We start from the raw sequence: 26,757 nt of genomic DNA, 5'->3' as shown, positions 1-26,757 counted from the left end.
GCATAAGCTTCGGATCGTGTTCAGATTTCATTGAACGCTTTTGAACGGTCCCTAGTGGTTCCAACCTGTACACCAGATCAAATATGGAGGACGCATTGCTGTCCAAATGGGTGCTGTCACGTTCAATGGGCTGCTAGATTTCTTAGAGAAGGGTTGAAGCGTCAGGGAAGTGTCAGCAGTATCAAAAATCTTCAAGAACGTTCTCCTGTTGCTCATCGCATTGCAAATTGTCGTTTTCGACAGCGAGATGTATGGGAATCAACATCCCAAGGGATTCAGTGGTTTCATTTGCATCCCCAATGTAACTGACTGAGGCCTTTTCGGGTCGCTTCTGAACGGCGGTGTGTCCGAAATCTTTTCTTCGGTCCCTCATAAGAAAACTGCTTGATTTCATCTGTACTTGTCGTCGTTTTGACCTCTGTTGCAGAGGCGTGAAAAAAGGAGTGAAATGTAACAGGGGCTTTGCTGGCCTTCCCGATGGCGTGACACGTCCTTGGTGGCGTTGGCAGAAGTGTCGCGAAATTTGGTGCCAATAGGACATCATTTACCAACAGTACACATCACATGAAATTTTGAGCTCTGTTCTTTTTTCTCGCTTGTTGTAAGGAGCGTAAACATTGGACGATTGAACAATGGAAAAACGTTGTGCGGACGAATCACTGTACACATTGTGGCGATCCGATGGCAGGGTGTGGGTATGGCGAATGCCCGGTGAACGTCATCTGCCAGCGTGTGTAGTGTCAACAGTAAAACTCGGAGGCGGGGATTTTATGGTGTGGTCATGTTTTTCATGGAGGGGGCTTGCACCCCTTGTTGTTTCGCGTGGCACTATCACAGGACAGGCCTACACTGACGTTTTAAGCACCTTCTTGCTTGCCACTGTTGAATAGCAATCCGGGGATGGCGATTGCATTTTACAACACGATCTAGCATATTTTCGTAATTCACAGCCTGTGGCGGAGTGGTTACACGACAGTAACATCCCTGTAATAGACTGACCTGCATGGAGTCGTGACCTGAATCCTATAGAACACCTTTGGGACTTCATGCCAGGCTTCACAGACCGACATCGATATCTCTCCTCAGTGCAGCACTCCGTGAAGAATGGGCTGCCATTCCCCAAGAATCCTTCCAGCACCTGATTGAACGTATACGGGCGACAGTGAAAGCTGTCGTCATGGCTAAGGGTGGGCAAACACCATAGTGAATTCCAGCATTACCGACGGAGGGCGCCACGAACTTGAGTCATTTTCAGCCAGGTGTCCCCATACTTTTGATCACATAGTGTACATCGATATTTCATTAGAAAGTATTCTCCTCAAATTTGTTATGGACCCTCCTCTGAATATAATTTCTGGTGCAAATCACGCTTTGCATTGTTTCCTGGCTCTTCTCTGATAAAAGCCCACAGTATGGTTCCTTTCCGCTCCATGTTCATTTACGTGCACCCTGAGAAAACGTACTAAATTACCATTAATATGAACTCATTTTAATAGTACTGTATAATTAAGCGGCGTTAAAGTAGATGTAATCTCGCGACTCATCTCACGTCAAAATTCAATTTTATAGTCGAACGAACGGCTTGTAGAATACGTAGATAGGTCGAGCTAAGTGATGCTGAAGACATACTGTTCCCGCACATGTCAGACACGCATTCTATTGTATGCATGAAATGTAGAAGTAAGAAGCTGGCGTCTTACGTATACTGCCGTCTCTGCCCGAGCCGTACATGAATTGTATGAGAATAAATTGTAGGAAAAAGAAACTAACGGAGTGTGCGAGGGAGAAGATGTGGGATTAAGGGAGAACGTTTATGAAAACCACGAACTATTTAAAAAAGAACAAATTCCAGTTTTGAAGATACGGCTATGAAACTTATTACCATGCTTCACATGAAATTAACACATTTACGTTTAAGTTCCTTGGATTATACATGTTTAACTTTTTTATGGAATTCACAAGTTTTATTTTTAAAAATAACGTTCATCTTTTTCTCAGAAACTGTTAAAGAGATTTCTACAAAATTTTCTGTCTTTAATTTCTCTGCATGTAGTGCTCCTCTATTATGAGATTTTTTGAATATATAGGAGAATTTTAATAATTTTTTGGCTATAAGTCTGTTAGTATAATATAAAATTCATGGAAAATTCAAAGCACTTTTCCCTATAACTTACCTTGCACGCAGAATTTCAAAATTCGCTCTTCAGACAACATTTATTGGTTTTTTAGAAATAAGTGTAAAGTAAATGATTTTCAGGAAATGCAATTCAAAGTCTAACCCAACGTTCTTTATTATGTCACCTCTTTGGAAGGCCCTGATTTGTACACAAGCTTCTGGTGTAAGGCTTCTCTTATGGTGTCTAGTTTTCTGCCTTATTTTCTTTACCAAGTCTTCAACTGACTTTTCACCTGCAATTGTGTGCTCTAAATCTGTTTTTCTGAAGATGTCTTGAGTGAAATTTCGTATCTTGAAGCTTCTGGTACATTCAACCTCCCTACGCTCCCATCATTAGATACAAGAACTGCATCATATGTTGCAATTCTGAAAACTGTAGCAGATGAAAATGCGATTTAGGGCATTATTTCCATATGAGAAAATTTAGACACAAGAAGATACGGAACAGTCAAGGATGATCTATAAAGCCGAAAAGTAGATATCACAGCCATCTAGATTCATCCCGTGCAAGCTTGCTTGAAGGTAATCCACGGAATCATTGTTCACCGAGCTAGTATTGAAGTGTTGCTTCAAAAAGTGGACGTGGTAGGAAGGTCGCGTCGCCCATTTAATTATTTTTCCGACACGTCGGATGCGATTTCATCATTGAAAGCTATTCATGAGTTGTGATTCTTGAGTTTCTCCCGGCGTATTTGATAATCAAAATATCCACGGGTATGCTGCCGGTCTATAGCGTCCAACGGGCACAATATTTCGGCGATCAAACATGTCGCCATCATCAGGTGAACTGACGGACTGAGCTCCTGTGAACGTGCCGGCACGGAGATCCGTACGCTATGGCTGCTGAGAGGGAACTGGGTTCGGTCGCGGCGGCGGCCGATTTAAATACCCTCCGCCCGCGGCGCGCTCCCTCCGCCGTCCGCGCCCAGCGCCACGGTCGCGCGGTGGAACAGATTGCGACGGCGTCTGAGATGACGTCGGTGTGATGGCTCTGTCCGCCGTGGTCGTCACAACTATACGTCTGCTCGATTTACTCTTGATTAACCCGATCGCTGGTTCCCAAGCCTTGCTAAGATTATAGCCACAGTCACGGTTTATGAGGTCGTCATTGGTGCGAATTTCGATGGCCTCTCTAACAACGCTGTCCCAGTATCTCGACGTCTGTACCAGAATCCTCGTGCGGTCATACTCCATGGCGTGATTTTCCGACAAACAATGTTCAGCGACCGCCGACTTGCTCGGATACATCAGTCGAGTGTGCCTCTGGTGTTCACGGCATCGATCCTCGACGGTACGCATCGTCTGACCAATATACGACTTGCCACATTGACACGGAATCTGGTACACGCCGGCCTTCCTCAAACCGAGGTTATCTTTGGCGCTCCCCACCAGTGCACGAGTTTTATTTGGAGGACAAAACACAGTTCCGACCCGGTGTTTCTTCAGAATGCGGGCGATTTTCCCCGAGAGTGCGCCTGTGTATGGAATAAATGCAGTGCCGACCTCCTCCCTCGTGACTTCATCCATCTCAACAGGTTGTGCTGCAGTGGGTGGGCGGAGAGCACGTTGAATCTGCCACTCTGAGTACCCATTTTTTCGAAATACAGTTCTCAGATGTTCCAATTCCTGGGGTAGACTCTCTGCGTCAGAGATAGTGCGCGCCCTATGTACTAGAGTTTTAAGTACCCCATTCCTCTGTGAAGGGTGGTGGCAGCTGTCTGCATGCAAATACAGATCAGTGTGCGTAGCCTTCCGATACACCCCATGACCTAGGGTGCCGTCAGCCCTTCTCTTGACCAAGACGTCAAGGAAAGGTAATTTACCCTCTGTTTCAGTCTCCATAGTGAATTTGATGTTGGGGTGTATGGAGTTTAGATGTGTAAGGAAGTCAAGGAGTTTGTCCATACCATGTGGCCAGATGACGAACGTGTCGTCCACGTAACGGAAAAAGCAAGTAGGTTTCCATACGGATGACGACAGGGCTTCCTCCTCGAAGTTCTCCATGTACAAATTCGCTACCACCGGTGAGAGTGGGCTACCCATGGCGACTCCCTCCGTTTGTTCGTAGTATTCTCCATTAAAAAGAAAATACGTGGAAGTCAAGACATGCTTAAAAAGTTCAGTGGTCTTCTCGTCAAACTTCTGACTAATCAATTCTAGTGACTCTCGCAGGGGTACCCTCGTAAACAAGGAAACGACGTCAAAACTCACCATGATATCTGACTCATCCAACCTGAAGCTATCAAGGCGTTTAACAAAATCCACGGAATTACGGATGTGATGAGGGCATTTACCCACATAAGGACTTAATATTCCCGTCAGGTATTTGGCCAACAAATATGTAGGTGCCCTGATGTTGCTGACAATGGGTCGTAATGGTACCCCCTCTTTGTGACCTTCGGGAGTCCATATAGTCTAGGCGGTACCGGACCTTGGGGTAACAATATCTTAGCGCCACCCTCCGGTAAATCTGCGTCCTTGAGAAGCGCCCTCGTCTTGTTCTCCACCTTCTTTGTAGGGTCAACGCTGATCTTCCGGTAGGAATCGTCATTTAGCAGGCTCTGCATCTTATCAGTGTAGTCCTTATGGGAGACAACAACTGTAGCATTGCCTTTGTCAGCCGGTAAGACAACAATTTCAGAGCGCTCCCTCAGATCACGAATGGCCGCCCTCTCTTTACTGCTGATATTTGACTTCATCGGCTTGGATTTCGTCAACGCACGACAAGTTTCACGACGTATTTCCTCGGCTGATTCTGGCGGAAGTCGAGCTGCAACCTGTTCAACAGCACTAACAATTTCTGCGACCGGAGTGAACTTGGGGGTGGGAGCGAAGTTGAGACCTTTCTGCAAAACCGAGACCGTATCATCACTCAACACCATGCCACTCTAATTGATGACAGTCTTGCACGGAACCTGCAGGGATGGTTTGTCAAGGAGACGTGAGAACTTAGCTGTTTGACGTCCCGTAGCCTTCTTATGGGCGGAATCAGCTGACACCCAGGTGACACCATCAATCCAATCCCAGGAACAAGAAGTGAACTTACTAGCCAGTTGCAAATGTAGTTTGAGTAATTCCTGTGAGATAAACTCAAGGCTCCGGCGGGTACCCCTGCGAGAGTCACTAGAATTGATTAGTCAGAAGTTTGACGAGAAGACCACTGAACTTTTTAGGCATGTCTTGACTTCCACGTATTTTCTTTTTAATGGAGAATACTACGAACAAACGGAGGGAGTCGCCATGGGTAGCCCACTCTCACCGGTGGTAGCGAATTTGTACATGGAGAACTTCGAGGAGGAAGCCCTGTCGTCATCCGTATGGAAACCTACTTGCTTTTTCCGTTACGTGGACGACACGTTCGTCATCTGGCCACATGGTATGGACAAACTCCTTGACTTCCTTACACATCTAAACTCCATACACCCCAACATCAAATTCACTATGGAGACTGAAACAGAGGGTAAATTACCTTTCCTTGACGTCTTGGTCAAGAGAAGGGCTGACGGCACCCTAGGTCATGGGGTGTATCGGAAGGCTACGCACACTGATCTGTATTTGCATGCAGACAGCTGCCACCACCCTTCACAGAGGAATGGGGTACTTAAAACTCTAGTACATAGGGCGCGCACTATCTCTGACGCAGAGAGTCTACCCCAGGAATTGGAACATCTGAGAACTGTATTTCGAAAAAATGGGTACTCAGAGTGGCAGATTCAACGTGCTCTCCGCCCACCCACTGCAGCACAACCTGTTGAGATGGATGAAGTCACGAGGGAGGAGGTAGGCACTGCATTTATTCCATACACAGGCGCACTCTCGGGGAAAATCGCCCGCATTCTGAAGAAACACCGGGTCGGAACTGTGTTTTGTCCTCCAAATAAAACTCGTGCACTGGTGGGGAGCGCCAAAGATGACCTCGGTTTGAGGAAGGCCGGCGTGTACCAGATTCCGTGTCAATGTGGCAAGTCGTATATTGGTCAGACGATGCGTACCGTCGAGGATCGATGCCGTGAACACCAGAGGCACACTCGACTGATGTATCCGAGCAAGTCGGCGGTCGCTGAACATTGTTTGTCGGAAAATCACGCCATGGAGTATGACCGCACGAGGATTCTGGTACAGACGTCGAGATACTGGGACAGCGTTGTTAGAGAGGCCATCGAAATTCGCACCAATGACGACCTCATAAACCGTGACTGTGGCTATAATCTTAGCAAGGCTTGGGAACCAGCGATCGGGTTAATCAAGAGTAAATCGAGCAGACGTATAGTTGTGACGACCACGGCGGACAGAGCCATCACACCGACGTCATCTCAGACGCCGTCGCAATCTGTTCCACCGCGCGACCGTGGCGCTGGGCGCGGACGGCGGAGGGAGCGCGCCGCGGGCGGAGGGTATTTAAATCGGCCGCCGCCGCGACCGAACCCAGTTCCCTCTCAGCAGCCATAGCGTACGGATCTCCGTGCCGGCACGTTCACAGGAGCTCAGTCCGTCAGTTCACCTGATGATGGCGACATGTTTGATCGCCGAAATATTGTGCCCGTTGGACGCTATAGACCGGCAGCATACCCGTGGATATTTTGATTATTCATGAGTTGCATTAATGAATGAAAAAAATTGAAATTTGATATTTTCGGTCAATTTCATGAACATCCCCACTTAATGAGACGCTTTCGTTAATTTAAGTCCGGTGAGGGTGACGAATTGAAGGAAAATCAAAACTATCGCCTCATCTCGAGCGGGCGCCAAGTGCGTGCGTGGAACACACATGCGAGTAACGAAACGTTTTGGACAGTAAAAGAATAAAGCTAATTCGAATTACGTGGGTATTCATTATTGAGTAACGAATTCAAACAAATCATCGCTACTACCTGTGTCTGGGACTTCCAGTTTAAATCCCACGTAAACAATTCGGACTTTCTTTAATACATGAATTTTCGAATACGATGACAGTGGAGCCATGCCATTTACTAGCGACATACGAAAATTTAGGCCGGACCGGGACTCGAATCTGGACTTGCCGCTTCACGTGAATGGCCTCCGTAACAACTTCGGCTATTCGAGCACACTTCCAACATCGACCAAATAACCCTTATGTCACCGTGTGTCCACATCCTACGCTCGCCTGTCCCGCGTTGGAGGACAGTTAAAAAAACACCACGAAGGATTATCCGAATGCGACGAAAGTGGTTAGATGTGATTTACATGTAATGACATACAAGTGGTTGCGGTTGCAGAAAATTGGATGTTTTATTCTAGAGATAGAGCTTCAGAAATTAAGCAGGTCAATAACGCTTTGGTCCAGCTCTGTCCTTATGCAAGCAGTTATTCGTCACAGCATTGATTGATAGAGTTCTTGGACGTTATCTTCTGCAGGACATAGTTCCAAATTCTGTCCAACTGGCGCGTTAGGTCGTCAAATTTCCGAGCTGGCTGGAGGGTCCCGCCCACAATACTCCAGAAGTTCTCAATTGGGGAGAGGGCCGGCGACCTTGCTGGCCGAGGTACGATTTGGCAATCACGATTACAAGCAGTAGGTACTCTCGCCTTGTCCGGGCGGACATTATCTTGATGAAATGTAAGTCCAGAATGGCTTGATACGAAGGGCAACAAACCAGGACAACACAGCGGTACGTCGACATGTTCTACGTCACGTTCCGTTGCCACGGATGACAATGTGGCACTGCTAGGAAACGAAATGACACTCCGGGCCATCACTTCTGGTTGTCGGGTCGTATGGATGGGCGAAAGTCAGGTTGGTATCGCACCGCTGTCTGGGGCCCCTCCTTCATTGGTCATCGGGGCTCATTTCGAATCGAAATTCATCATTGAAGAAAATTCCGCTCCAGTCAGTGAGATACCAGGGCGAAGTCTTTCGTAATGAAATCGAGGTGATCAGTAATGATATTTCAGATGCTACCGAAATTAATTTTATAATTTTCTTAACTTTATCGCCGCGTGGGATTAGCCGAGCGGTCTAGGGCGCTGCAGTCATGGACTGTGCGGCTGGTCCCGACGGAGGTTCGAGTCCTCCCTCGGGCATGGATGTGTGTGTTTGTCCTTAGGATGATTTAGGTTAAGTAGTGTGTAATCTTTAGGGACTGATAACCTTAGCATTTAAGTCCCATAGGATTTCACACACATTTGAACATTTAACAACTTTCTCTTTGAAAGTTTATACGTGGTCCAGCAGAACGCAAAGTCGTCAGCGGTGACATTTCTCGTTTCACAGATGAAACAGTTTCACATCTCTCACGGTGTTTTATTTCGGTAATTTATCTCCTAATATTTTAATGATTTCACGACAGAAAAAAGTATCTCAAACATCTATAAACTTCGAGAATATTCGTATATCTTTCCAGTGCAAATATGTTTGTGCTTCTGGCTTTTTCCGCAGGTTGAAGTAAAAAATATTTATGTTGGAAATTACGTGTAATATTAGTTTCTTTCTTTACGTAACAACTAGCAAGCTTTTTCTTTTGGAAAATCCTCCATCAGATTGTAAGCTAACAATAAAGATGCCTAATACTTCTTTTTGGAATTTTGACTAATATTGGATATGATCACTACTTGGAAAAAGACTGTAAAGTAGACGAGATGACCTTGAGCCGCCTAGTTTCGTGTTGACCGCTATAGTTACAGCCGAACTTACAGTTTATTGTGGCCTTTCAATCGCGATGGAACTTCACATTAATAGATCATGACCAGAAGTGAAAGCAGCGATAATCACCATAAAGTCGTGGCATCAACCCAGAATCGGATCCTGGACTTCAGATTTATTGTCTGGCACCTGCCCACTTAACCAGCGAGCCATACTACACTCAATTTAATTCGTAAAAGAATCTTTACTATATAGTTTCTTATAATAACGCATGCAATGGTAGCTGCATATAACTGAAACATTACTTGGGAATAAAAATCAGTATGGTGTAAGTGTGTGAAAAACGCGCACTCATTCGCCTCACCAGCGGACTGAAACTGCGCTTCTTGATGACACGCGCCTACGTTTTGACCTATCGGCAGTACACTACACTTGCCTGCGTCGCTAGTTGCCTGCCTCAAAGGCGCAACTTCACAAGCCTTTTGTCAGCGGCTCTTGTGGAAGTGCTGCTCCTCTGCCGCTATGTGCAGAGGCATTCACGTCGAGCACAGTTATGGAGTAGGAGGGATATGCGTGGAGTGAGCAGAGTCTACTGCACATGTTGTCGACATCAAGTTGAAAATGCTGTTTGTTTACATTTTGCGCTAATCTGCGGAACTTACTGATTGGGCATCTTCGATTTTCTCAAGAACACTCTAGTTTTGAACACTTTTAACCGCTGTTTGGTTAAATAAAATCCAGCATTCTGATATAATAATTTTTAGCTCACTGTATTTTCTGGTATAACTTTTGATGTCGTTCAATGAATGCGTAGAAAAAGATGTGGCTTGCTTTTAAAGCCTAAATTTATAATGTATATAATGTAGTTGAAAACATATGGACAAATCGCCTTCATCTACAACAAATTTGATGAAAACATCCATATAATTAACATAAATGTCACGGTCCTGATTTATTTAAGAATAAGTAATTTCGTTTTTTGTACCAAGTTATAGTTTATCATGAGTACTTCTGTTTTCATACGATTAGTAATAACAAATTAAAAAAAATTCCAAGGGCCTTTGTACTCGAAGGCACCATGACGGCTGTGGTCTCAGTGGACATTATTGTGGATCTCCTGCATCCCTTCATACTTGTTTCCTTCGACGGTGACAGCATCTTCCAGCAGGATAACTGTCTACGTTTCAAGGCCAGAATCGTGCCACAGTGATACGTGGAACGTAACAGTGGACTTGCGTTGATGTCTCTGGCACGTAATTCACCTCATCTGAATACAGTGGTACACATCTGGAACTCTTTCGGGCGTCAGCTCCGCGTACATAAACTACACACTGGTAATTTGTGGGAATTACGTGACCTGTGCCTAGACCTCCAGTGCCACATGCCTTCAGAAACGTATCAAGGACTCGTCGAATCCATGCCATGCAGAGTCGCTAAAGTACTGGGTTCCAAAGGTGGGCCAATACCTATTAAGCAGGTGGTCATAAGGTTTTACCCTGTCAGTGTATGTCTCAATTACTTTGACTGGGTGTCATTCAAGATTCACACACATGGCTTCAGCCGCTACAAAGCTGATAGCTCTGCAGAGCGTCAGGGGCGCAACGAAGTGTATTGTTCTACAGTTTTTAATTTCCAATCCACCGGGTTGATAATTGCAGAAACTCACGAAGGTCCAGTGTGGGCTGTAATTATCGTATGGCAGCGAAATTTGATCGATATGCTAGTGCGTTAACGGAACTGATTTACACTGGAAACAAAATTAGGTTCAAATTTTGTCACGATGTGCACACCTGACAGTGTACAGCGTTTTTAATTTGACAAGCTGTAATGTCAATGAACAGTATGGCTATCGAGGTGAAAACCGTGCACTGTCAGTGAAAATTGTTTTATGTGAATGGCTGCAGTTAGAGTGCTGCATCGAGAGAGTATTGCTGACTTAGAGGTCTGACAAGAACCTCGATGACATTAACTGGTTTAAACAAGATGATAATGAAATTCGAATACATGGGTGGGCTTGTTGTGGCACCTGGAAGAAAAAGGCGTCCTATCCCGGTGGAAGTTATTGACTAGGCTGCTGTGACTGACCATGCAGCACGTACTCCGCTCGTACTAGCGCTCGTGCAGTGTCACGAGAATTGTCTATTTCATGGTCAACAGTACGGAAAGTTTTGTGGTACCTGTATAAGATCCTGACAGTCCAGCACCGGGAACCTCATGATCAGCAGCAGCGTTCTGAATTTGTTCTTCCGTTTCCGGCACGGGTCGACATTGATGACATGTGGCCGGACAATATTCTGTGGAGTGACGAGGCACATTCTACGACAGAGGGTGCAGAACTTTCGAATTTGGTACCTTTAAACCGCATGCTGTGCACGGAAAGGCATTACACTTGCCGTATGTGACTCTGTGCTGTGGATTCATAAGCACCTTTATTCTTGGTCGGTTCCTCTTTGAGGAGAATCCACACAGAGTGTCTGTCAGGTGTACCTTAACGTCTGCACGTTGTTGAGAGATTAATGAATACCAAGCGAGTCCTGCTTTGGAAGAGCGCAACTAAGTGGAAACCACTGTTTCCGTACATGCTGGGGCAGCACCGTTCTCATTTGTTTAATCTTTTCTGCCCATGTCCAGCTTCCAATCCATTACATATGGAAACATTTCTATATATATTCTTGCACTCACAACGCCAGTTTTGAACATGGCGGCCAAAATTGGAATTTTTGTTTTCTTCAGCGTAAATCGGTTCGGCATTAACGCATTAGCTTACCTACTAAGTTTCGCTACCGTAAATCATTACAGTCCACACCGAACCTCTGTGAGTATCTGCATTTTAGTTCTACCGGTACTCGTTCATATAATCGCTCGAAAATTGTCTATTGCATTGAAAAGCAGCGTCATGATACACGTCCATAGGGTTTAGCTGTATTTTGTAGAATACATTGGCTGGCCCATTCAGCCCTGTCTTTAATGATTTTGCTTGCACTGCACGTTAAAACTTAACCGGTTTTTCTTCATGGCACACTTGCTCTTTAGCATGAGGGTTACTTCATTTGTCTTGTAATAGTGTGTTTCAGGAGGACTAGCTAGTAAATATTCTAGGACTTGGTGATATTTCCTAATTCAGATAAAACATTCCGTATAACATGTGTCCGGTATTTATTGGTTACAGAGATTTATCTGTTAAAATGTAACCGAAACAGATGCTCGCAGAAGGCATTAAGCAAAGGTAACTGATTAAGTTCAGAATTGACTTTCATAAAGTCTACGTATGATTTCAATGCACTTCCGAAGATCCTCGACAGCCCAAGTGCAGCCCTTCACAGGTCGTCGTGGCGTTCTTTTGAGGGCAGCACTATTAATGACGCGAAATGTTCAGTTCGTTTCTTTTATTAGAAATTTTATTCGCAGTTTGCGCCTCCTGACCGTACCTACTGGCACAGTTCTAATGGTGGAAATTCTGGGGAATGCTAGATTTAGGTGATATGTCACCCGTTGTCTATATTATGCAGGGGCCCATCTGCTGCACGAGCAAAACCATCCTTGTAGCCAAAGAAACCCTTTCCAACGATGATGGATATTCAGTTTCAAGATAGTCTAGATTACGGGGACCTGTAAGAAGATTGTTTGTCATACCACATTACACATTAACGGAGATGCATTTTTCAACATGTGTTTCCACAAAGGCACGTGGCTTCCGTAGGGCCAGTGATAGGAGCTGCGATACCGTCAAGAATGAAAGTTGCTGCATCATTATACAGTATTAATGAGATTATGCTACGATTTCATTTGGCCAGCGGCAAAATTCCTATCGTCTACCTTCATCTTTCATCGGATTTGTTGAACCCGCTGTAAAAGATAAGGACAGAAGCCGCGAATACATAATTTCCTATGTGGAACGCGTTTACATATATAAATTCTGCATGTGTTTATTGAAGGACTGTGTTCTAATTACTGAACAATCTCTCCTGTTTCATCCACACACTTTTTATTTGCTTGTGCAAATGAGATATGAACAGCATCTCGCAGTTGAGTGAAAACACGAATAAACATTCTTGAATCTGGTATTTTGCGGTTAGAAAATCGGCTGTTGTATCCCCTACAAGCAACAGCAGCGCTTCGATTACGAAGCCCGTACACAAATTCGGAGGGTCTTCGGTAGCTAAGTTAGACATGTCGTTCCATTCTAAGACTATTGCGGAACAAAATTAGCACATTGTCAGAAGAGAGTATTTGTCCTGATTTACCTGCAGACACATTTCTGCTGCGTTATGGTTAACAGCTGGACCACAGTGTAGGAATGGAATGGGGTGCAACTAGAAACGTGCTCCCAAATTGAAGTACCGGTTCACAAAGATTCTTGTGGACAAAAGTCTAAATTGCTCACAGATTCGCTTTGAAATTATGGCAGTATATGGACTAAGCGCAGTGTCACGTTCAGTCGTAGTGAAATGATACCAACGATTTGACCACGGCCGCACAGACGTTGATGATGCTGATCGGAAAGGAAGACTATCAACGTTGACCACAGACGAATATGTCAAGGCAATTGGGAACTGATTAGCAGAAACTAGAGACTTTCCAACTATCACGATCAATGTTCACACGGAGGTTCTCGAGTGGATCAGTGACTAAGGACCGTATTTCCATCATCGAGAAACTGAACGATCGGGAAAACCTTCTGATCATTGTTTACGGAGACTTGGTGACTGTTGAAAAAGTGTCAAGTATGTGTCACTTTTTAAGTGTTGTGCAGGATTCCATAAAAGTTACTTGGCCTGCCATAATAATGGATAACTTAATGTCCGAAGTCGTCTCTAACTATATCGGCATGCGCATTCGTAAGTATGTGCGGCGTGTTTAAACGAATCGATCAACAAATCAGAGTCCCAGTTGAAAAATCAATTACGTAAGCTCAATCACAACCTCGCAAGTTGAATTTCGAAAAAAAAAAAGATTACAATCGGTAAATATACCCATAGTAACTGGAGTACCAGGATGCAAAATGAAAACTTATCTCTGTAAGCAGTTCTATCTCTCATAATCATTTAAGACTGATTATGCCTTTCAGCGTTCAGTCTGGAGCATAGCCCCCTTACAAAATTCCTCGATGATCCCCTATTCAGTGCTAACATTGGTGCCTCTTCTGATGTTAAACTTATTACTTCAAAATCGTTCTTAACCGAATCTAGGTACCTTCTCCTTGGTCTACCCCGACTCCTCCTACCTTCTACTGCTGAACCCATGAGTCTCTTGGGCAACCTTGCTTCCCCCATGCGTGTAACATGACCCCACCATCTAAGCCCGTTCGCCCTATCTCTGTAACTAATAAACATTAGACCAATGTTTCATGCATTATTTTATTCGAAATAGTCTGTACTACCACATCTTAAAATATTCAGTTTTTCCTGTGTCACCCTGTCTAGTTTCATGATATGGGGAATTCGTTAGCCCCAACGCTAGGTACGAAGATCTAAGCCCGCCGAGAGCACCGCCTTTTGAAGCTGTTACATAATCCCCCAAACTCTAGCGTCGCGAAGCGTGGATGAGGTTACGCTTAAAGCTTTTCCGTGATTACTTTTTACCTAAGCACAGCCGTCTCGCCCGGATTGCTAACGTGCGCGATTAAACGCTCATCTACTACGGGTTAAGGCTCATGTTCCTAATTGAACTTAGATGCAGTTTGGCTGGCTAAGCAAAGCGCTGTACCAGTCGCTTCAATATTTGCTAGAATCGCTAGTTTGATAAAATACGCTCTAAAAGAGAAAACGACGCACCAAGAATGAATTATCCGAATGGCACGTAAATCTGTAGCTGTGACTGACCTGTGTAGACAAACAAATGATTACAAATTCAGAAAAAATTGGATGATTTATTCAAGAGAAAGAACTTAACAAACTGAGCAAGTCAATAATGCGTTGGCCCACCTATGGTCCTTATCAAACTGTTATTCGGCAAAGTTGTTGGATGACCTCCTGAGGGATATCGAGCCCGATTCTGTCCAATTGGCGCGTTAGATCGTCAGAATCCGAGATAGTTGGAAGGTCCTGATCTAACGCTCCAAACCACCTCAATTGAGCTGAGATCCGGCGACCTTGTTGACCAAGATAGGGTTTGACAAGACAAGCAGTAAAAACTCCCGCTATGTGCGGGAGGGTGTTATCTTGCTGAAATGTAAGCCCAGGGTGAAGGATAACAACATTGGGTGTAGAATATCGTCGACGTACCACTGTGCTGTGAGAGTGGCGCGGACGACAATAAAAGGAAATGAAGTGGCACCCCAGACCATAACCCCTGGTTGTCGGGCCATATTGGTATCCCACTGCTGACCGGGGCGTCTCCATCCACGTCTTCGTTGGTCAAAGGGGCTCAGTGAGATTCCAGACCAAGAATTGGTTGGAGACACCCCCGAGAGAGTTGGGCAGTGTAACTCACGGCGCGCAAGTTACCCAGACTATTTTCACCTAGTCTTTGAGTATGAGAGCACTTAGCTAGTTACTACGAAGTTCACTCGTAGTTTCAGACCTTTTATAACTTTCCTCGCTGACACCTGCGAGAAAATAATAAAAGGAGAAAAGTTTATTACATTTTAGGTTTGATGCAGTAAAACTTCAAAATAAGCCATAATCGTAATCATTTATTGCATTAATGGGCCTTTAACGACAACAGCAGAAAAATATGAGAAATAACCGCACTAAAAATACAAAAAGATCAGCGCACACTAAAAGAATTATAAAAACACACATTACAAGAAGCACAGTAAAAAGAGAAGTCAGTCACAACAGAGGAGACCTCTACTGCAGGTGTTAGTTCATCGCTGCCGTTCTTCAGCTTCATCTTCCACTGCTGTCGGCTCTACTTGTTTGAGGATTGTTAATACTCGACCCTTCCATCGCGTTTTCCAGCAGATTGAGAATGGAGGATCCGGTCTGGGATGGGTGCATCAGCTCCAAGAATGTTGCCAAACCACTGTGGCCTCTTCTGCCCTAATATACGGCTCTTGTGACTTTCTAGACCACTGGTACAGGTCTTCTTTTCCTCTTCGTTCCCATTTACCTTACATGGTATTGTAGACTGGTCAAGTACCTCCTTTCGAAGACAAAGATTTCAATGGTTCAAATGGCTCTGAGTACTATGGGACTTAACAGCTGTGGTCATCAGTCCCCTAAAACTTAGAACTACTTAAACCTAACTAACCTAAGGACATCACACACATCCATGCCCGAGGCAGGATTCGAACCTGCGACCGTAGCAGTCCCGCGGTTCCGGACTAAGCGCCTAGATTTCTTTTGAATTGTTGCTGATGGTGCCCAGGTCTTCACAAACATAGAAAAGTACCGGCCGTAGTAGTGTCATATACAGCTGGATTTTATTCTTCTGTGAAATCTGTCCTGATCTGAATAAATTGCTCAGCATTTATTATTCGTTTGTTCTCTATTTTCGTCACTTCAGTTTTATTAGTCGGTATGGACTGCAGATACCTGAATTTTTGAATTCGCTCAGAGGTATGTCCGTCAACAACAATGGAACGTGATACAACGATATTTGTCACCATCCACCAACAGCCCGTTTTTCATCGCATTGTGGAGAAATCCGGAAGTATCAGCGCATACTTGCTCAGGGTGTCACCAAGAATCACATAACCGTCAGCAAATACCAAAATTGTGTCTGCTACCATCTCCTTCATTTTCTTATGCGACCATTGTCACAGCTCGCTTTTTCGAAAGCTGAGTTGAATAATATTGGCGCCAATGGGTCTCCTTATCTAAATCTATTTCGAATACTGAATGGTGGCGATAGCTGGTTGTCGTATCGCCCTTGGCAAGTTTACTGAGTGTAGCATGTTGCAATGAGTCAGATGTGCTGCGATGCCATGCCAAATTCCTCTAACTATTTCCATAATATGACGTTTTAGTTTTACTACTAAGCATATTGACGACTCACTTTGCAGACAATATCTGCTTATTTCACTGAAGGTACCAGCAAAATTATATAATGAAACAACACTTAGTTTAAGAGATATGGCATCATGAACATTGAGATGCGTGAAAGCTAGCTTTTCTTAAAATGCGGCGCAAAGTACCCAGATCACATTCATCCAGTGTCTGATAATGACAGCACTTATCGACTGGTTGCTGACAGAGAGCAGAGTTGCGCTCCGTCAGAACTACAGTTCTGTAATTTTTGATGAAGTACACGACTGATACAGGAAACGGTAGGATTATCAGTTGTATTGACAGCATTGGTGTGGAAAGAAACAGAAACGAATGTTCTGCACATCATTGGGTGTTAATCCATTCTGTATTTTATATCCTTACAGAATATAAATTGCATTTTATGAGTAATAAAAACTAGTTCTTCGCCTAAAATCTGCCCTTTTGCGTAACCAAACCAACTACGGTTTACATGCACAATCATAAAAGTATATAATTATTTTTGTTACTCTGTACTTAACAGAACGTTCTTCATAATGACCAAATGCAAACGTCATTTATGAATAACAGAAACATCTTTGTTGAAGTTCGACAAAACACTGAATCGATGTCTGATGTATGTTTGTTTTGCGTTTTTTTAATTTTACCTTTTTTTTTTTTTTGAGAAAATTGCGTTTTCTAGCGCTATACGATAAATCTGTGTTGTTTTCTTTATTTTTACTACTGCATTCCTCTGTTTCACATTACAAATCAACAATTTTCGAATATACTCCGAATTTAAATTGACAGTTTTAATTTTGCTATAGATATTGTTTATTTTCACATAACAGTTACGAGAATAGCTAAGTATAACAAAAAAGTTCTGTAGGTAACACAGACATTTATATATCCCCACTTAGTTTCTAGACAGTTTACAATCTCCAGTTTTTAGGGGACTCTAGTAACACACTGATCGCATATTTGAATATACACTCGTTATAAGGTAACGCCCAGTAGGTAGGCAACACACCTAGTGTACGCGAAACGGGGTAGGGCCTTAACTGACAAGGCTACTAGGAAAACTACCGTATTCTACGCTTAATTCTGATGGTCTGTAGTAGCCTACAATAGTTTTGCAGCACTAATAGATGGGCCGGCCGGTGTGGCCGAGCGGTTATAGCCACATCAGTCTGGAACCGTGCGACCGCTACGGTCGCAGGTTCGAATCCTGCCTCGGGCATGGATGTGTGTGATGTCGTTAGGTTAGTTAGGTTTAAGTAGTTCTAAGTTCTAGGGGACTGATGACCTCAGACGCTAAGTCCCGTAGTGCTCAGAGCCATTTGAACTCTAATAGATGGTAAACACGGCCCTGGCCAGTACAGTGTGTAACTTCTCCTCTGACTGGTGTCTTGGTGCTGCCTTGCAGGAAGTCTGAGTCACTGCCCGCGTCCTCGGCGCTGGAGCAGCTGCCGGCCATCCCGGAGTCTGACGGCGCCGCCTCGCAGCCAGCCCCGCCGCCCCCGCACCCAGAAGCGCTGGCCACGCCGCCGCCGCCCACGCATCCGCCCCCGCCCCCGCCGCCTCCTCCCGCTCCCACTCAGCCTCCCACCACGCCTCCTGGTGAGTACCATGCAACGATACGCTGCATCAAAACTAGTCGGTCAGTGTTTATCTTCTTTCGCTGTTACTTTATAGTAAATTTACATCGTACGTTTGTTACCTATTTTGCACTTTCAGAGATGAACAATTCGACGTGTGAAACGAAACGACAGAAGCGTCCAATGGACATTTCTAGGCCCGGTTCAGCAATGTTGTTCTGAAAGGCAGCGACCAACCTAACCTCCTTAGTAGTAATTATGTTTTTAGGTTCCTAATTTGTGATTTATGATCTAAGTAGTGATCAAATTTTGGAACGTGGTTCAAGGGTTGGGCATGAGAATTAATTTGGTTGCCAAGATTTGCGTATATGCAACCATACTTCAGTCAATATTATGTTGTGTAAAATCTCAAAAGATGGAAACATTTTAGGTTTTGGTGTGACATAGACATGAAGACGTTTAAGTGTCTTTGAGTCGACAACTGTATCGTTGGTAAGCACCAAAGAGTATGTGTACCTATGGAGCGAGCATAGTCTGCTGCGCATGTTCTCAACATGAAAGCGGGCTAGTCAGGTGATTTTGGGACGACGGTGCTTGTCTACAATGTTCCATAATATCGAAACTTGATTATATTTATTCGCCTTGTTGTATTGTTGGTTGTCACTTCTTGCGTTACTCCAAAATTCGAACACTGATCTTTTTTTTGTGCGTAGTGTATGCTTATACTTCCCTGATGAGAGGGTGAAAAAAAAGTTATAGATATTTTACTTGTTTATAAAAAGCAGAGGGTTAAATAAAGAAAAATTGAAAATAATAGCCGGCTGCTGTGGCCGAGCGGTTCTAGGCGCTTCAATCCGGAACCACGCTGCTGCTACGGTCGCAGGTTCGAATCCTGCTTCGGGCATGGATGTGTGTGACGTCCTTAGGTTAATTAGGTTTAAGTAGTTCTAAGTGCTAGGGGACTGATGACCACAGATGCTTAGAGCCATTTGAACCATTTTTTGAAAATAATAATGGACACGCAGATGGAGCAAATCGTTTACCATATTTACTGTAACAATTTCATACTTCGAAATGCTTCGTTTCTTCGTGACACTTCAACGTCGTCTACAGTGTCATTGTAACGTAATTAATTAGAACAGAGGTTCGACAGTATGAATAAGTGCAAAAGAAAACGTAAAAAATGTATCAGTGGCTGTCACTTCTTTTCCCGTTACCGAAAATACGGTAGCAAAACTTGAGCTATGATACTGTGGCGTAAAGGCACAGCACCATTGCTCGTCACATTTTTAAGCCAACTTCAGTTCCTAGTACCAAACTATGATGCCAGTAAAACGAGCATACAAAGTTCCGCGATACTTCTGAAGGTGATTTATCTATAGCAGTGAAGTAATAACACTTAAAATACGCTAAGCGCTGTACGGGCAAAAATGCGCCGTCCCAAAATCATGTGACTTGAGCTGCAGGAGACGTTGCCGACAGAATTCTCGTTCTGCACACCCGTATGCTCACTCCATTAACATTTATACTCTATGGTAAACACTGATATACACGTAGTAAGATATTACAGCCTTTGGTAGGTGGCCGGCGGGAGTGGCCGAGCGGTTCTGGGCGTTACAGTCTGGAACCGCGCGACCGCTACGGTCGCAGGTTCGAATCCTGCCTGGGGCATGGATGTGTGTGATGTCTTTAGGTTAGTTAGGTTTAAGTAGTTCTAAGTTCTAGGGGACTTATGACCACAGCAGTTGAGTCCCATAGTGCTCAGAGCCATTTGAACCATTTTTTTTTTTTTTTTTTTTTTTTTTTTTGGTAGGTGTATGACAGTTGACTTTCGTTAGTCAGTAAACAGAACTCTGTGACACTCTTCGTCTCCACCAGTAATTACGAACTTCATATCATGTCACGTATAAAGGAGGGTCGCAGATGTTTGGCAGTGCATGTTCGTTGCTTTCATGTTCTGATTGTGCGTAATGGCATAGTACTTTTCAGATACGTAATACGGCATGGGCAATACAGCCAGATTTCCGTCGCATGTATGTTAGTGTGTGAAATAATGATTTGTGTTTCCCTTACTTATGCAAATTGATAATGGGATTACGTACTCCGAAACTATGTTATAAAATTTATAATGCGATCTTGTGCTTCCAAACTATGTTATGAAATTGATAATGGGATTATATAAAATGGAGCTGTTACCAGTTTTCAAACGCCAGGCTAAGTACGTTTGAATTACATACTGTATACAGGGTGATCGTGAAACCCAACCTACTTACAAAATTTCGGAGATTTTTTTAGGGATATTTATTAAGTATTTTGGTATAAGAGATCCACTGCTCGTTACAGAGTAAAAACTTTCGGTTTTTTCGCTTCGTTACACTAATTACCACTGCTTCTACGAAAATACCATCACAGCCCTTGTACAAAAATTGCATTACAACAGTTGAAAAGATTGTAATGTGCTGTCACCAAAATGTACAACAATCAACACATAGTAATGCAAAAGTGCTGTGATGTGATTGCCGTCACAGCCGGAACGGCTCAGTGTAACGTCGCCACGCCGCCCTTCCATTTCATTCAGTAAACCCACAGAAGAGGAGCGTGTCGGATAACTCTCCATCAGTAAACCTGTCCATACTGCTGTGTACCACTGCTGAAGTATAACTAACACTGCCGAGAAAACAAACTCGAGATAGAACCGAGCGGTACTGAATCCAAGATTGGAGGCCAAGATTAAAGTAGCCATTACTGTTGTCAACAGCTGGTACCTCGAGTGATTCGACCAAGTTTGTTCCCAAAGAAGACACACAGCGCATACCGTCGACATTTTCATTGTTGTACTCATATTCTGAGTGTAATACAGGTAGAAAGATGGAGTAAGAAATCAAAGGGAACGCTCCCATAACGAGCCATCAGGGATTCCGGATCCCTTATACTAAAACGCTCAGAAAATGTGCCTCAACAAGCTTACAAATATTGTAGCTGAGGTAACGATGAGACGTCGATTTTTTCCAGCCGTGATGACAAGTCCTGTGGCATGATGGTGCCCTTCAGCAAGGACGAGCAATAACATGAGCGACTGTTGAAGAGAACCAATATATTATTCTTCCTGCTGCTTGCGTGGAACAAACTCTGACGTTTTCGAGATCTTAACATCTGCTATACTGCTATATTTCACACTGAAGAGAGTATAAATGAAAATTGGCAGCAATGAATACGCAGTACACTTCCTACACAAAACTATTCTAAGCATGCTCCACAAGATCTGCCGTCTTTTATGTTTTGTAGATGTTAGATAAATTTGTAATTGATATGTAGTGGCAATAATACGACCATCTGTCAAAAGCCTAAATAACCACGTTTAGCAGTGCAGACCGGTGCGGGACGCGCAGCAAATGAGTCAGTGAGGCTCTGGAAGGTACCGACAGGGGTGTGTAGCCATGCCGACTCCAGTGCTGTGGCCACCTGCGCTAGGTTTCTCATTTGGAGGTCCATGATACAGACGTCCCGATCGATGTCGCCCCACAGATTCTCGACTGGATTTAAATGCGGAGAGTTTGGTTACCAGGGAGAATGGTAAACACGTCCTGATGCTCTTCGAATCACGCACGTACAAGTATACTGCGAGATGTGTGACATCTGTCTATATGTGTGGCCATTGTCCCCAAGGGTAGATGCATACTTGTGTTGGATTCACTGTGTCTTCCAGAATGACGCGATTACCCTGGGGATGCTACGAAAACATTCCGCCAGGCCATAACGCGTCCTCGTTGCTTGCTTTCAGACCTTTCACTCTGAAAACGCTAACAGTCATCTGTCCGATGGAGAATACAACGTGAGTCATCTGAAAAGGCTACCTGTCGCCACTCAGTTAACGCCCAGTTGCGGCTCTGGCGTGCAGATTCCAGCCTTAGTTGCCGATAAACAGCAGTCAGCATGGGTGCACGAATTAGGCGCGTGCTGCAGAGACTTACACAACAACTTTTGCTGAACCTTGGAGTTACTGTTGGTAGAACCTGAATTCATTTGGGCGGTTAGTTGTTCAACAGCAACACGTGTATCCGCCCGTACGTATCTCCACAGCCGTCGTTCATCCCTGTCGTGTACGGACCACGATGAACCACTCATCCCTCAGTGCCAGTTCTCGACACTTTAACCACGGCGGCACGCGAACAGCTTGGGCTTAGCCATTTCGGAAGTGCTTTCACCGTTGGCCCGAAAGCCAATGATCCTGATCTTTTGGACCTCAGGTAAGTCGCTCTATTTCCGCCTTAAGACAACGACTGCATTGTTTTCCGCGACCCTCCGATACTATTTCTACACCATCCACGGCTAGTGATGCCACATGACGCCTTTGAGAGGCTATTGCGAGTTGACGTCGAACATAGTCGGTGGCAACATTGATAGGAGTCTACTGTGTATAAGGTTACATTAATAACTACCTCTATGACGTATACCTTCCAAAATATGAACTTCTCATTGAGTGAGTCATAAAATACGATGTGTTTCCGGAAGCGTCTAGGTGCATCGTTAAATCGGTAGATGCGCTATATTGCGGAGGTTGTCGTAAACGGCTTTATCTTCCCAGTCGTAAATATTTGGTTGCGTCTCTGTCTCTTCATCGTCAGGACTGTTGTCTGTGGATTATTGAGTCGTAGTTTCTACTGCCGTCTATGTTTAAGGGTTTCCTCCTGGTGTCGACAGGATCCAGGATGCTTCAAAGTTCTCAAAGGACAACAAGAATAATAGCTGAATACTTTTTTTGTGTTCCAGCGTGTAGAAAAATAACATCTAGCTTATACCTTGTAGCTTCTCTTTCCCTACCTGCGAAAAGCTTTATCAGTTGCCATTTACATTTTGACTTCAGGATTTTGTGACTGAATATTTCTGGAAATCAAGTAAAATCTCTGTTATTTTAAATTGAGCATTAACGTCAAGCTTCGCTGCAAAACCTGTTCCTACAATTGTTTAAAGCTTTGAGCAGTCGTTTCTGTCGATTTTAGTTGTGCTGTGGTCGAGTTTAACGTGTGTGACTAGGTAAATACATCGAAGAATATGAATACGTTAACATGCAGTAGGAAACATTACTGAATGTTGGCGTTTCAACACTTTTAGCGACTACGAAGACAAAACTACAGTCCTGCAGTGTTTCAAGAGAATCTTGAGCGTGGAGGTTTTAGAACACTCTCCCGAAAGCGCAGAAAAGCATCAAAGCATGCTCATGGCGGCGCAGTATTTTTTATTTCTCCCGTAGATAAAAGCTTCAGGTCATCACGCGTTAACCTATCCAAACAGTTCATTTGTTAGGCCATATAAATGACATTAAAATAGTATACACTAATGTAAGTAACTGTCATAGCACAGTGTTTGTACTTCAGAAAAGTAAATGAAAAGTATTTCAGTACTAGTAAAGAGGTCTAATCTGATTTGCATGAAAGGTTCAGTAAAATCACATGATGAAACATACATGTTGAGAACCTTTGCTAAAGCGAACAAACTGCTTAACGATAATGAATGAATAAGTGCCTCATAATCATATAAGTAATATACACTCCTGGAAATTGAAATAAGAACACCGTGAATTCATTGTCCCAGGAAGGGGAAACTTTATTAACACATTCCTGGGGTCAGATACATCACATGATCACACTGACAGAACCACAGGCACATAGACACAGGCAACAGAGCATGCACAATGTCGGCACTAGTACAGTGTATATCCACCTTTCGCAGCAATGCAGGCTGCTATTCTCCCATGGAGACGATCGTAGAGATGCTGGATGTAGTCCTGTGGAACGGCTTGCCGTGCCATTTCCACCTGGCGCCTCAGTTGGACCAGCGTTCGTGCTGGACGTGCAGACCGCGTGAGACGACGCTTCATCCAGTCCCAAACATGCTCAATGGGGGACAGATCCGGAGATCTTGCTGGCCAGGGTAGTTGACTTACACCTTCTAGAGCACGTTGGGTGGCACGGGATACATGCGGACGTGGATTGTCCTGTTGGAACAGCAAGTTCCCTTGCCGGTCTAGGAATGGTAGAACGATGGGTTCGATGACGGTTTGGATGTACCGTGCACTATTCAGTGTCCCCTCGACGATCACCAGTGGTGTACAGCCAGTGTAGGAGATCGCTCCCCACACCATGATGCCGGGTGTTGGCCCTGTGTGCCTCGGTCGTATGCAGTCCTGATTGTGGCGCTCACCTGCACGGCGCCAAACACGCATACGACCATCATTGGCACCAAGGCAGAAGCGACTCTCATCGGTGAAGACGACACGTCTCCATTCGTCCCTCCATTCACGCCTGTCGCGACACCACTGGAGGCGGGCTGCACGATGTTGGGGCGTGAGCGGAAGACGGCCTAACGGTGTGCGGGACCGTAGCCCAGCTTCATGGAGACGGCCGATACCCCAGGAGAAACAGTGTCCCTAATTTGCTGGGAAGTGGCGGTGCGGTCCCCTACGGCACTGCGTAGGATCCTACGGTCTTGGCGTGCATCCGTGCGTCGCTGCGGTCCGGTCCCAGGTCGACGGGCACGTGCACCTTCCGCCGACCACTGGCGACAACATCGATGTACTGTGGAGACCTCACGCCCCACGTGTTGAGCAATTCGGCGGTACGTCCACCCGGCCTCCCGCATGCCCACTATACGCCCTCGCTCAAAGTCCGTCAACTGCACATACGGTTCACGTCCACGCTGTCGCGGCATGCTACCAGTGTTAAAGACTGCGATGGAGCTCCGTATGCCACGGCAAACTGGCTGACACTGACGGCGGCGGTGCACAAATGCTGGGCAGCTAGCGCCATTCGACGACCAACACCGCGGTTCCTGGTGTGTCCGCTGTGCCGTGCGTGTGATCATTGCTCGCAGTGTCCGGAGCAAGTATGGTGGGTCTGACACACCGGTGTCAATGTGTTCTTTTTTCCATTTCCAGGAGTGTATGTCCATAGAAAATGTGTTTGAAATTAATTTCGTGTGAAAACACGATATGTCTTTAAAAAAGCTAGTAATGGAGTAATACACTGACGTAAACGTGACTAGTTGCTAAGACGTTGTTTGTAAAATGCCGGAACCGAATGGCCCAAATGAAACTGCCCCTGAATTTCAGCACAAAACGCTAATCTTAACGTTATGCTGCCCACAAACTGCCTGTTGGCTTCTGTGTCGGGTTCTTCGGCCAACGTTTGATGAACTTTCTGACATTTCGCCAGCACGAGTGGCTGGCATTGTCAAAGCTTCGCACTCCATTGCTGGTGGTGGACTGGAGTCGAGCTAGCGGCCGCAGATTTTATGTGCATGACGCGCCAACGTCCAAGGGCTATTCTGTGGGCTTTACCGCAGCGGTTCTCCCTTGCTGTCTCCAACGGTCGTTCACTGCAGCATGGAATCCACGATCCGTTCACCTTGGGAAACGTCTGCACCAACCGTAGTACCAATAGTTGCGTAATTAACGGGTCCATGGTAGTTCCGAGGAAAAGTAGCTTCTTCCCGTTTCTTTTAGGTTTCTTTGTTGTGCTATTAATTTTGTTTAACTTCATAGTAGTACAAGTACACTACTATGCCATTAAACTTGCTACACCACGAAGATGACGTGCTACAGACGCGAAATTTAACCGACAGGAAGAAGATGCTATGAAATGCAAATGATTAGCTTTTCAGAGCATTCACAAGGTTGGCGCCGGTGGCGACACCTACAACGTGCTGACATCAGGAAAGTTTCCAACCGATTTCTCATACACAAACAGCAGTTGACCGGCGTTGCCTGGTGAAACGTTGTTGTGATGCCTCGTGTAAGGAGGAGAAATGCGTACCATCACTTTTCCAACTTTGATAAAGGTCGGATTGTAGCCTGTCGCGATTGCGGTTCATCGTATCGCGAAATTGCTGTTCGCGTTGGTCGAGATCCAATGATTGTTAGCAGAATATGGAATCGGTGGGGTCAGGAGGGTAATACAGAACGCCGTGCTGGATCCCAACGGCCTCGTACCACTAGCAGTCGAGATGACAGGCATCTTATCCGCATGGCTGTAACGGATCGTGCAGCCATGTCTGTCAACAGATGTGGACGTTTGCAAGACAACAACCATCTGCACGAACAGTTCGACGACATTTGCAGCAGCATGGACTATCAGCTCAGAGACCATGGCTGCGGTTACCCTTGACGCTGCATCACAGACAGGAGCTCCTGCGATGGTGTACTCGACGACGAACCTGGGTCCACGAAAGGCAAAACGTCATTTTTTCGGATGAATCTAGGTTCTGCTTACAGCATCATGATGGTCGCATCCGTGTTTGGCGACATCGCGTTGAACGCACATTGGAAGTGTGTATCCGTTATCGCCATACTGGCGTATCTCCCGGCGTGATGGTATGGGGTGCCGTTGGTTACACGTCTCGGTCACCTCTTGTTCGCATTGACGGCATTTTGAACAGCGGACGTTACATTTCAGATGTGTTACTACCCGTGGCGCT

The 26,757-nt window shown here is 44.9% G+C and overlaps 1 protein-coding gene across 2 annotated transcripts in view; it reads left to right on the top strand.

The window, feature by feature from the left end:
* Nucleotides 1-26,757, top strand: part of LOC124619853 (YLP motif-containing protein 1) — a 669,202-nt gene that overhangs the window by 55,517 nt on the left and 586,928 nt on the right. For both annotated transcript variants that reach the window (XM_047146465.1, XM_047146463.1), the window contains exon 3: nucleotides 18,114-18,307. In XM_047146465.1, the coding sequence (XP_047002421.1) occupies nucleotides 18,114-18,307 (194 nt within the window). The remainder of the gene's footprint in view (nucleotides 1-18,113; nucleotides 18,308-26,757) is intronic.

The sequence above is a fragment of the Schistocerca americana genome, chromosome 6, assembly GCF_021461395.2.
Source record: "Schistocerca americana isolate TAMUIC-IGC-003095 chromosome 6, iqSchAmer2.1, whole genome shotgun sequence".
NCBI lineage: Eukaryota > Metazoa > Arthropoda > Insecta > Orthoptera > Acrididae > Schistocerca > Schistocerca americana.
This window is presented reverse-complemented; position numbering and strand designations above follow the sequence as displayed.